General features: G+C 43.3%; 1 protein-coding gene across 1 annotated transcript; it reads right to left on the bottom strand.

The window, feature by feature from the left end:
- Positions 1–10,040: 10,040 nt before the first annotated feature.
- On the bottom strand, positions 10,041–13,007 carry LOC310693871 (vomeronasal type-2 receptor 26-like; the record flags this gene model as incomplete). Its single annotated transcript, XM_083476253.1, has 4 exons — positions 10,041–10,942; positions 11,123–11,283; positions 12,487–12,644; positions 12,930–13,007. The coding sequence occupies 4 exons, from the start codon at positions 13,005–13,007 to the stop codon at positions 10,041–10,043; spliced, it is 1,299 nt and encodes a 432-aa protein (XP_083332379.1).
- Between the last annotated feature and the right edge of the window lie 275 nt (positions 13,008–13,282).

The following is a 13,282-nucleotide window of genomic DNA, read 5'->3' as shown; positions in this document are numbered from 1 at the left end:
TTTTTGGTACAGCCACGATTTTATTTGAATGAGGGAAAGAGGGAAACTCAGTTACCATGGAAGAATAAATGAGTGTCCATTGGTTGCAGAAAGGAGATAAGGAGTTAAGGGAAGGATGTGCCAATTTATGTACATGCATGTGAGCCAGGAAGTTACCAATGTGCTTAAGAGGGAGAGGAGGAGAATACCTCTGACACACAGTATAACTCTTTTATTAGTGACACACCAAAGTGCTACCAGAATATCCTCTCCCTGGTGTTTGCTGTGAAAGAAATAAACAAGAACCCTAATATCGTACCGAATATGACCTTTGGGTTTCACGTCACTGATAGCTACTTAAATGCAAGGATGACTTATCAGAACACCCTGAAACTTCTGTCCATCACAGAAAGGATTGTCCCCAACTTCATATGCGAGAAGAAGAAAAGTAAGATTGCTTTTATTGGGGGACTTGACTCTGACATCTCTCTCCACATGGCTAGTGTCTTAAGCATCTACAAGATTCCACAGGTATAGTAAGTGTGGGGGCTGTGAATCTCTTCTGCCTCTGATACAATAAGTATCTTCTGGGTTCTCAATACTGTCTTTTGCTTTGGTTCATTTTTTCTGAAAAGGGGGGCGAAAGATAAAAATATACCTGATACAAAAGCATCTGGGGGAGTTTTGCAGTAATGGTTGGAGGAGAGGGGCTTTGGTGCTTGCCTGACTTTGTCTCCCATGTGTCACTGGGAAGCAGCAGGGAGGTTGGAACAGGTCAAATGCAGCAGCAGGAGTCTTCCTCCTGCTCCCAGGAAACTGCACAACACCAGTTGTCAGAGAAACCTGCTACCCCACCAAGAACTGCTGGAGATGCACATTGTGACCCATAAATGAATTTCTTTCCTTTTTACCCTTTTCAGTTCCACAAGCATGGGTCCTTTTTTTCTTTTCTAAAAGGCTTCACAAAAAAATGTCTGCATATTAGTGGCCATTTCTCTCATTTTTTGGATTTCATTTTCACGAATGTATGCACTTTTGCGACCAGTGTGATTTGAATATAAATCTTTGCTTTTGTTGGAGAAGCCAATTGCAAAATTCAGAGAAGTACAAATGTCAGAGGATAGCTGTATTGTGGCTCACAAACTGTTGCAGGAATTCTGAATCAGGAGATTTTTAAAATTATTAAAATGATAATTGAACTGAATTCCTCTCCTATCCCTAGTTGCATCTCATCACAAAGGTTCTAACTAAGCAAGGGAGTTGTTTTTCCTGATTTTGCCCACTATCCCTGGCCACTTTTGCTCACTTGTCAAGGAGACCAAGAAGTTCTGGAGAGCCATAGGTTCCCCCCTCATGAAATATACCATGATGTGCAAGAACAAGAGTTTCTGAACAGACGATGCCTTCACAGTTAAGTTTCTTCCCAACAGAACCTGTGGGTATAGGTCCAGATCTTAGTGGTGAACATCGCCACAAAGTATATGAAAATATGATGCCTTTATTTATAACTGTACGCTAGAACTCTCCAATTCTTGTGGGGTTGATTTCTTCCTCCAGATTGCTTACTGTGTATTAGCTCCAGGGAGAAGCCCGGAGTTGCAGCCCCAGACCTTTTACCGAACGGTGCCCAATGAGAAATATCAATATGAAGGGATTGTCCTGCTACTTCTACATTTCCAGTGGACATGGGTAGGAACTGTGGCATCCGATGATGAAACTGGAGAGACATTTATGCAAACCTTAGTGCCAATGCTTTCCCAGCATGGAGTCTGTACAGCTTTCAATGAAAAACTACCAGCCTTATCTCAGGGTCTAGATAATTTCAGTTTCTTGGACCGCGTTCGGGCCAAGTCCTCTTTCCTGATGGCATCAGAAGTCGACATATTGGTTCTGTGTGCAGAACCTGAGACCATTACAGTTGTGAAATGGATGCAATATTTCTATTCATTAGCTCAAGACATTGCAGAGAAGTCTACAAGCACCGTGTGGATTTTGACAGCCCAGTGGGCTTTCTCTTCAGAAACAATGCAAAGGTATTATGATATACAAGTCTTTGATGGTGCCTTGTCTTTTGCAATTCACACAGAGGAAGTCCAGGGATTTAAAGAATTCCTTCAGACCCTGAACCCCAACTCTCCAAAGGGAGATGGGTTCCTCCAGACTTTTTGGCAACAGGCATTCAACTGTTTATTTTCTGCTTCCAATGAGAGCACAAAGACCTGCACTGGCCATGAGAGTCTGGAGAGCCTTCCTGGGCATATTTTTGAAATGACCATGACTGGCCAAAGTTACAGTATCTATAATGCGGTTTATGCCATTGCACATACTTTACATCAGATGCACTCATCCAGGTCAAAACGCAGAATGATGGCAGGCAGAGGTGGGCTCGATCCTCCAAAACTGCAACCTTGGCAGGTAAGATTTCCTGTTAAGAATAAACCTTTGCAAAGTTGAGCAAAAGAAAGGATGATTATCAAGAATTAAGAATATGTTTGAAAATATAGAGGTTTGTTTCTACCCATGGCTGCCCACCCATTCTGTCCACCAACACCAACTATTTTCTAGAACCTGTCTTTGTTCCTGCACTAAAGAGGGACATATAGGACTATCTTCAAATGTGGTCACCTGGTCAGTTTTTTAACTCGCTCCCAGTGATGTTCACTAATTATAGTGAGCCTGCAAGTTAAGGTCACTTTACGTTATTGGGGAAAAGTAAATAAACAGAGCAGGGAAAACCCACCATGAGCTGCTCTCCATTTTGTTTTCCCTCTCTCCCTGCAAAACTGCAGCCTTGGCAGGTAAGATTTGCTATTCAGAATAAACCTCTGCAAAGTTGAGCAAGAGAAAGGGGAACTATCAAGAATTAAGAATATGTTTGACAAAATTGAGGTTTGTTTCTACCCATGGCTGCCCACCCATTCTGTCCACCAACATGTCATGAATATGCTAGCTCCCAGTTTAGGAATACAGCTGGTAGAAGACCGCAGTTTGCAAAGGACAGGATCAGAATTCTCTCAGACAGAGGTGAATCGACCTTGAGAATCAGCCAGATAAAACTGGGTTGGAATGTGACCCCGGCTCACAAGAGACACAAAGAGGCATGGAAGAGAAGATTGACAGTCCGTCTTCTCAGGAAAAAGTTGGAGGGGTTGCAATGAGCCCACAAAGTCATTGCTGGGGGAGGGTGTATGATAGGAAACAGAATAAGAAACACAAGGGTCATAGGTTCCGTTTATTCTGCCGGAAGTGGAAGGATTCTTCAGAAGGGTCAACTGAGTGATGATGCTTGGCTTCAGCCGTCCGGAGCTAACTACTTGTTTTTGCAACAAATCCTCCTTTTTCATTCTGTAAGAGTACAGTGGTACCTCTGGTTACATACGCTTCAGGTTACATATGTTTCAGGTTACAGACTCCGCTAATGCAGAAATAGTGCTTCAGTTTAAGAACTTTGCTTCAGGATGAGAACAGAAATCATGCTCCAGCGGTGTGGCAGCAGCAGGAGGCCCCATTAGCTAAAGTGGTGCTTCGGATTAAGAACAGTTTCAGGTTAAGAACGGACCTCCTGAATGAATTAAGTACGTAACCCGAGGTACCACTGTGCTGTGTTATCAAGCCAGGAACCTGGACTCCTAACACAACAGCAACTATTTTCTAGAACCTGCATTTGGCTATTTTCAAATGTAATTACTAGGTCAGTTTTTTCTCCCTGTAATGTTCATTGATTATAGTGAGGCTGCAAGTTAAGGTCACTTTACATTGGTGGGGGAAAGTAAACAAAGAAATGGTGAGCTGGGAAAACCCACCATGAGCTTCTCTCCATTTCTTTGTCCCCTTCTCCCTGCACACCCACCTTGCAGGAGGGGCAGTTGCAGGGCTTCCTGACATGGCACCATTTTGCCTTTGCACACGGACCCCAGAGCTGAACCCTCAGGCAAGGGGCAGCCCAGCTGTACTTGCTAGAAATACTTAGGTGCTCCAAATGTTGTAGACGGGACAGTTTTGGACTACTTTCCATTGTGTGAAATGTATGGATGGATACTTTCTCCTTTCTATAATCCATAAAAGCTCTCCTTTTTTAAACTTTGCCTTTGTTTTCTTCTGTCTAGCTGCACTCGTTCTTAAGGAGTATCTCCTTCAACAACAGTGCTGGTGACTTAGTGTCCTTTGATGAGAATGGGGAATTAGCAGGTGGATTTGATATTATTAACTGGGTTACTTTTCCAAACCAAACCTTCTCCCGAGTGAAAGTAGGAAAGATAGTTCCACAAGGATCACAAAATGTAGAATTCAATATGGATGAGGAAGCCATCACATGGCACAGATCTTTTAATCAGGTGGGACTATTGCTTTTTTAAAAAATTAGGTATTGTTATTACGAATACAAATAATAAGTTTAATGTAGAAATTTTTATCATTAATAAGTAAATTGTTTAAGTATAACCCAGGTTATTTTACCATCGTACATGAGGTGAGAAGTAGATATTTTCTTCTTCAGAGTTCTGGTTTGAAAGTATAGAATGGTAGTATATTCCACTATGTTGCAAATGAAATATTGTTGGTTCCCAACTCTCCTCCTCCCTGATCAATGGCCAGGCTGGTTTTCAGACTGAGGAAAGTTACAGTCCAATACCATCTGGTGGAGCAAAGGTTCCACATCCCTGATATATAGGATTTCAGTATAACATTTTAATGCTTTGCACATTTATGTAGGAGTAAATCATGCTGAACCAAGTGAGATTCAGAAGACAAGGGGAAGCTAAGTTACCCATCTGTTATGAAAGAAGATTTATTGTCTTGTGGTGCTTCTCTGAGCCTAATGTATGTGCTTCCTATTTTAGCTTCTTTTTTAACTCCCTGTATTTCAAAGTCTGTTGTCTTTCCTATCCTCTCTCCATCCTCCATCTTTATGCAGATTAAAAATTCAATATCCTTTCTCATTCACTCCCAATATTTACATTACAATCTATTTACGCATACAACACACCTTTCTGGAATAATGTCAACCAGTCAGCTGATCTCTTCTCTTTGGTTTAAACTGCGTTGTTCACAAAGCACAATAGAGCTACAGTTTCTCCTCTTTTTATGGCTAGGTGCTGCCCCTTGCCTTGTGTAATGATTGCTGCCAGCCAGGCTACAGCAGGAAAAAGAAGGAGGGGCTGCCATTTTGTTGCTATGATTGTGCTTCGTGTCCACATGGGATGATTTCGAATCAGACGGGTAGGAGACATCATCTGCTAATTTGTAAAATGCTTCCTAAAATCTGTTTCAACTCTGCCTCTGAGCCCAAAGAATCCTCCATCGCCATGAAGATCTCTCTGGGTGTGGCCAACTTTAGCTAAGGGCACAACCAAAGGCCATGTTTCTGATCATTAACTGCCGATGAAAGACAGAGTAGAACCTATTGCGGATTATGCATAATGACAGGAGACTGTACAAACAGTTTTTAATATTCACTTATCTCTGATCCTTAATCCAACTAAATACAGTGGTGCCCCGCAAGACGAACGCCTCGCAAGAGAGAAAACCCACTAGACGAAAGGGTTTTCCGTTTTGGAGGTGCTTCGCAAAACGAATTTCCTATGGGCTTGCTTCGCAAGACGACAATGCCTTGCGAGTTCCTGCGGGTTTTTTTCCTCCCCCCCCCCTTTTTCTAAGCTGCTAAGCCGCTTATCAGCTGATCCTATCAGCAGATAAGCCGCTAAAAGGCGCTAATCCGCTAATAGCGCTAATCCGCTAATCCGAAGACGAAAAAACCGCTAGACGAAGAGAATCACAAAACAGATTCTTTTCGTCTTGCAAGGCACCACTGTAATGTCTTATTTGTTGGAACTAATATATCACTCATTTCATTTTCATTTTTTCAGATATGGATTATTGTTTCCAATGCCAAGATGACCAATTTCCAAACAGGGACAGAGATCAATGCCTCCCCAAACGCCAACATTTTCTTTCCTACGCAGAACCTTTAGGGTTCGTTTTAGCTTCCTTAGCTCTGGTCTTTTCTCTGGTCACAGCTTGGATACTTGGCGTCTTCTCTAGGAATGGGGACACTCCCATTGTCAAAGCCAACAACCGGGACCTCACCTACACTCTGCTCCTTGCCCTCTTGCTCTGCTTCCTCTGCTCCTTGCTCTTCATTGGCCAGCCTCACCCAGTGAGCTGCTCTTTACGACAAGCTGCTTTTGGCATCATCTTCTCCATTGCTGTGTCTTGTGTCTTGGCCAAAACCATCACGGTGGTTCTGGCTTTCATGGCCACCAAACCAGGATCCAGGATGAGGAAATGGGTGGGGAAATCTCTCACAAACTCGGTTCTTCTTGGTTGCTGCTCCGTTCAAACCAGCATTTGTGCTGCTTGGCTCTGTACGGCTCCTCCATTCCCAGATGTGGACATGAGCTCTCTGGTGGAGGAAATCATTGTGGAATGCAACGAAGGTTCTGTCGCGATGTTTTATTCTGTCCTGGGTTATCTGGGATTCCTGGCCATGGTCAGCTTCACTATGGCTTTCCTGGCCAAGAGGTTGCCGGACAGTTTCAACGAAGCCAAGTTCATCACCTTCAGCATGTTGGTGTTCTGCAGCGTTTGGCTGTCCTTTGTTCCCTCTTATCTGAGCACCAAAGGAAAGCAGATGGTGGCTGTGGAGATCTTCTGCATCTTGGCCTCCAGCGCAGGCTTGCTGGGTTGTATCTTTGCCCCCAAATTGTACATCATTCTTCTGAGGCCTGACTTGAACAGCAAAGATCACTTAATTCTGAGGAGCAAATAGGAATCAACTTGCGTTGATGCTTTTAATTTTTGCATTGTTTAGTGGCTTTTATTGGAAGAAGACCAGACAAAGTAATTCCTTGTATTTCTCAATTTGTATCCTTTTCATCTTTTTCATCCCTCTCTTGTCATTGGCTATTTCTATACAGCATTTTTCACAAGTGAATCTGTGCTAAAAGTGGTCTGCAGAATAATCCAAGTCTAAACAAAGTAATACATAAGAACACAGGAAGAGCCTAGTGGATCAGGTCCATAGCCCATCTCATCCAGCCTCCTGTTCTCACAGTGGCCACCCAGATGCCCCAAAGGGAAAGCTGCAAGCAGGATTCAATCACAAGAACACTTTCCCCTCCTTCGGTTTCCAGCAACTCGTATTCAGGAACATGGCTGCCTCCAACTGTGGCATCAGAGCTGAGCCATCCTGGCTAGGAGACATCAATAGGCCTCTCCTCTGTGAATTCGTCTAGGGCTCTTTTAAAGCCATCTCTTCTGGTGGCCATCCCTGCCCCCTGTGGGAGTGACTTCCATAGTTTAACTATGTACTGTATATACAGCAACCATGCAAAATAAGACATGAAACCAATGGAATGTAACAGTGGTTAAAACATTAAATGAATAGATGATTAAAACAGTAATCATCAACGATGCACAGTTCAAGTATCTTGTGTATTTGTGCTTTGAATATAGAGCAAGGTTCTCAAGCAGGGATTTAGGAGGAATATGTTGAGTCTGAATTCCTTTTCTCTTGGCATGTTTTGAAACTTTTTGTCTTGCAGCCTTTGAAACATCAAGTTAGTGGCAGCTGCTGCTCATGGGGACTATTAGGGAAGGAGAAGGCAAGGAGACCAACAGGAGGTGGAGCCAGAGTCAGTAAATAGACAGAACCAACACATGATTTGCTGAGGTCCTGCAGGTAGATTCGGGGAGGAAATATGGGAATTTTCAGAGTAGTGCCCCAATTAACCTACTACTCTCCACTGCACCTAGTACCTGTGACTATAAGTGCACCCTTTGTAGACTGGATCTGTGAATAGCCCAGAGACATCCTGTGATGGTCTGAGGAGGATGGCCTGCCTTGCATTGCATTGAGAAAGCGATGGCTGCTGTCATGGATCTATGGCACCATGGTTCAGTGTAATGAATGGTTGTAGAATAATCCAGAAATCATCTGATCTGTCAGTCGCTATACTTATGAATAGCAGTAAGATAAATGGAATCCTCATAAAAGAGGGTCGTGGTTGTACTCGGGACCCAAGAGCTCACCTGACAGGGTTAAAATGGTGGCGGGGGAGGAAGGCGCAGGAAGTCCTGGCCATTCCCCTGGGGTCATGCCAGCCAATAGCCAGTAGGTGGCATGATCCCAGGGGCTTTAAAAGCAGCAGTGTGATGCAAGTGGGGCACTTGCATTTGCACAGCTGAACACCCGCCTACCCTCCCTAGTTTAGGTAGAGTCGCTTGGCCTTGCTTTGGTTTGGGTCACCTGTTTTGGAACAGGGGCTGGGTAGGAATTTTTTCAATTTTGCAGATTGGCTTTTAGGCATTTGGTTTTTGCCTACCCCTTAGCAAATCGTCACAACTTGTAAGGTGGCAGTTAGGCGTTGGCTCAGTTGGATTGTGGGGGGGGGGAGGTACGGCCATCACCTGCCCCTCCAGGAATTGGGTATTCCATTAAAGGAATCTGGGGGTCCTGGATCTCATCCGAAGTCCGCTTGAGGGGCTAGGGCCATGCCAGGACCACAGGAACCCCAGTGTCAGGTAACTGTCATCGGAGGAACAGGTGGTGGAGGGGCTCAGGGAGGCTGGGAGAGACTCAACAGCTGAAGCAGGAACCAGCAGGGGGAGGAGTGGATCTCTGAGGGAATGCGAGCAGGCGGGAGGGCTCAGAGACACTTCCAGCGAGAACAGTGGGGAGGTATCTGAAGCTCCCATAGGTAGACCCACGCCTCGCCGGAAACTGTCACGCCGTGAGTCCAGAAGACGTGTTTCCGTTAAGGAGCTTTTATGCTGGAAACGATTCCGAAAACAACAACTGTCGGAATCTGCAAGTGACTAGAGGAGCCATGTCTGAGGGGCTCCGTCACAGACAGAGGTTTGTGAACTTGCACAGACTCTGAGGGACTACGCTTTTACGCACAAGCAGCTCATCATCCCATCACACCCAGGGTGAGCTTAGGTTGATCCTCACCGACCTTGCTCCCTCGTTTGGTTTACCCCATTGGACGATCACCCTGAGAGGTGGAGCCAGTTATAGTGGGAAGTCAATGCCTAAGCCAATACCGCGCATGTGATCGTATTTCAATAAAGTTGTGGCCAAAATTTGCCCCAAAACTTAAACTAATATAAGTGTCTGTGTGTATTTTGGGGGTGGGTCTTGGGGCCTCAAGACGCAACATAAGATAACATTATTTTATGAAGCAGTCCTAAAGATAACTGTGATGCACATGGTTTAAATTTTAGTGAGGAAATCCGTTTAATATAGTAGGGTGCTAAAGGTGCTAAAGGTGTATCCCTTCATGGAGAGAGATGGTCAGTGTGAAACATGTAACTTCTGCCGAGTCTATACTTTATATATGTATTTGAAAACTATATTATACATATATCTATTTATATGTAATCAAAGAAAGCTGCTGATCACAGAATGTTGCTGAAAAAGCCTGTATAACATGGCAAAACAGTATGAATGAATATTTTTAATCCTTTCAGTCATCATTCACATGAAGATACACAGCCACATCCCACTTGCTTCAGAAAATGATTTTGTCACATTTCCAAGTGGGACTTCCAAACAATTGTTCGGTATGTATTTCTCATTGGTGCTCATTCGCCTAGAAATGCCACCTCAGGCCCAGAATCTCTGAATTTATCTTCTCTGTGGTGCGGGCTCCGCACTGGGAGAAAGCCGCCCGGCGCGGAGGCCCCCCCCCCCCACTGCTTCAGAAGCAGCAGCAGCGGGCGGCGGGCTCTCTCCCGGCATGGAGCTGCCCAGCGTATTAGGCGACTGGGCTTATAAGACAAACCCCCAAATTGCAGCTGCAAATTTGGGGAGTCGTCTAATACGCCCAGTCACCTAATACGCCAGAATCTATGGTAAGCAATTCACCACTGCCCTAATTGTGTCCTCACAGTTTCTCCCAAAGGAGTTCTTGGAGTTGCTCCAGATCTTTTTTTATTGTTTACTTGTTGATTCTTTAATTTCTAGGGACAAGAGTATTCCTAATTTCTAATGACATACATGTAAATAAAATAGCAATAACAGACACCCAGAATTGCAAGCATTATTCAGACTTCTGGATTATTTAAAACTGTCTTCTTATTAGCTGCTCCCTGCTGTTCAGCTCAGGCCTCAGTAAAATAACATAGCATTTGGGGGTAAAGATGCAGCCCAGTAACCCACAACTGGAGGCCAAGATGGAGAAGATCTCCACAGCCACCATGTATTTGCCCTTGGTGCTCAAGTAGGTTGGAACAAAGGACAACCACACACTGCAAAAGACCAACATGCTGAAGGTGATGAATTTGGCTTCATTGAAACTGTCAGGCAACTTTCTAGCTAGGAAAGCCACCGTGAAGCTCACAATGGCCAGCCAACCCATGAATCCCAGGACACAATAAAACATGACAGTGGAGCCTTCATTACATTCGAGTATTATTTCTTCAGTCATTGAGTGCATGTCAACGTCTGGGAAAGGAGGAGAAGTGGCCAGCCATATGCTACAGATTGTGGCTTGAATAAGGGAGCAGGAAAGAACAATGGAGCTGGCCAATGGTTTCCCCAGCCACTTCCTCATGCTGGACCCTGGCTTGGTGGCCATGAAAGCCAGAACCACAATGGCGGTTTTGGCCAATATGCACGAAATTGCCACTGAGAAGATCATGCCAAAAGCAGTTTGTCGAAGGAGACAGGTGACTTCCTCAGGCTGGCCAATGAAGAGCAGAGCACAAAGGAAGGAGAGCAGGAGGAAAAGGAGGAGAATATAAGTGAGGTTGCGGTTGTTGGCTTTAACTATGGGAGTATCTCTGTGCTTTGTGAATATTTGAAGCACCAAAGCTGTGATGAAGGAAAAGAAGAGGGCCAACGTGGCCAAACTGATCCCCAACGGTTCACCATAAGACAAGAATGTTTTGTCTTTCGGGAGGCAGCCATCCTGTTCATTGTTTGCATATTGATCTCCAGGGCATTCTAAACAGTCGTCCATGTCTGAAAAAGAAAAAGGAAGAAACAAATCTCAATGAAACAAAAAGGTCTTCTTTCCCCAAATTGGCACAATGCATCTAAGAGATGCCAGAATATATTCCGGCTACTTCCATACTGTTTTCCCACTAGAGAAAGGAGCTTCTGGTGCACAGGTAAAATTAAAGCGTGTGATGCATGCCTTACCCTCCTTGTTTGAGATCTTCCCTTCTGGACACGGAAGGCAATCATAGCAGCAGAATGGCTTTCCTTCCTTCTTGTTCTTTCTATAACCTACATGACAATTCTCATTACACAGAGAAGTCGGTTGTGCCTGTTCATAAATGAAAGAAGGAAATTGTTTGGGACTTATCGTCAAATAGTAAAAATGACTGTTAAGCAATAGCTTCCTATAGGTTTTTTGTTTTATCTGAAGATGATCTTAAATCTTGCTCTAATTGTAGCATTGGAACTTCTATCATTACTCCAGTACATTTGCCTTTATGATAACCATATTGGTAAGTATTTGAACTTCCTCAGAGATTAGCATGCCAATCTCTTATCAAATTAGAAAATATTCAGTTGAAAGCTTATTGGGTCACAATCTCATGAATATAGAAATTGCTCAAGTGTTTTTGACTCACAGTTGCAGTAGAAATTATTGAAATTCTGCCCCGTCCAGGTAGTCTAACCACTTTCTTTAACTTGGAACTTTCAAACTATGCTTCCAATGGTTTCTCTGGCAACATTCAGTACCTTTGCTTTTGTTTTGTATACTTGTATCTTTTTTGTGAAGGGCGTTGATCTCTTGTCTTATCTTCTTGGACCATTCTCCTGACTTAGAAATATGGCTAACATACAGCAACATGTGACACTCAAGAAACCCCTTGCGAGTTCAAGTATTTCATTTGTTCCAGCTCAAGTGCACCTGAAGCCCTTGATTAGTTGCATCAGGTGTGCTTGAGACAACACCTGTTGTATTTGTGCTGTTGTGATGGATTCTATTCTGGGGGTGAATAATAGTGAGACTGAAGAAGCCAGTAGAAGTTGCATTTCAGTTGAATTTGGAGGAAACCACTTCAAGCATCCATTGAGTTGAGCTACTTTTGCAAACAGCTGAAAGTCTGTAAATTTTGATAATAAAGCTGATTTGCAATGGGGGTTGAATAACTTTGATTGCAGCTTTTGATGGATTCTTGCAGTGCTGTTTGCTTGCAGAGTTACCTTATTCATCACCTGCATGTGTCTTAAAATTTACTTTTGTGAAGTCAGGTGCTAAAAATAATAGTTTATACCTGCGGTTTCTGTGAACTTTCACTGTTAATCATTTAGCTCAGCAGCCAATGTAAAGGAAAGTGTTTTGTATGCTTACCATAATGCTGCAAACCAATGATAATGTTTAAATAATGATTTGACTCTGCCTGCAGCAATTGTGGGGTACAAATTAGGGCTGTGGAACAGATTCGGTTAAATCTGAAACTGAATTGGGCTGATTCTGAAGGAAAGGCAGGCAGTATCTGCAAAGAGCAGCACAGAGCTCTTTGCAACAGAGCTTTCAAATAGCCCCACACTGCACTTTGGATATGTGTGTCTGCTCCAAGCAGGGGGACACATGAGTGCAGTCAAATTGAACAGGATTGAGCTCTCCATTCACCAGCTCCTGAGTAGAGGGTCCAATCCTGCTGGCTGCAGGGGTCTTCTTCACCAGTGGGTTCCTAGTGGGTTTCTGCTTTTGACCATATTGCAAATAGACATAGAAACAAGATAGCTTTCCTTTTATCAGTGCTGCAGCCTGATATTTCCTTCACAGATTGAGTCTGATTCTGATAATTGATGATTCAATGTGTTGCAATTGAATGTGGGGAAACCCAGCCAGATGGGCGGGGTATAAATAATAAATTATTATTATTATTATTATTATTATTATTATTATTATTATTATTATTATTATTGCAATGAGACAGTTTTGGGACACTGAGCAAAAAACTACTGGAAACCTTTAATGAATTCTTACCTGGTTGAACCAGTTGGGCCACATGATACCATCATCATGAATGGTTAACCTCTTTTCTGGGGGAGCTTGTGGGTCCATTGTTCCAACTTTGACTCTCAAAAATGACTGATTTGGGAATGTGACCCAATTTATTACATCCAATCCAGCTACTAATTTCCCATTTTGGTCAAAGGAAACTTCTTCTCCAACACTATTATTAAATGAAACATTTCTCAGAAAGTGGTGAAGCTAAGTTTGAAGAGGAAAAAAAGCAATAAATGAAGATGTAAAAAATGATTAAATATTAGTAATATTGGTACGAACAGAGTGCTTATCTTCAGCATTTAAGAGGTATAGTTCATGGTCTCTTTAAA

Source organism: Podarcis liolepis (assembly GCF_965112155.1).
Source record: "Podarcis liolepis genome assembly, chromosome: 15".
Lineage (NCBI taxonomy): Eukaryota > Metazoa > Chordata > Lepidosauria > Squamata > Lacertidae > Podarcis > Podarcis liolepis.
Note: the sequence above shows the minus strand (reverse complement) of the source record. Positions and strands in the feature narration are given on the sequence as shown.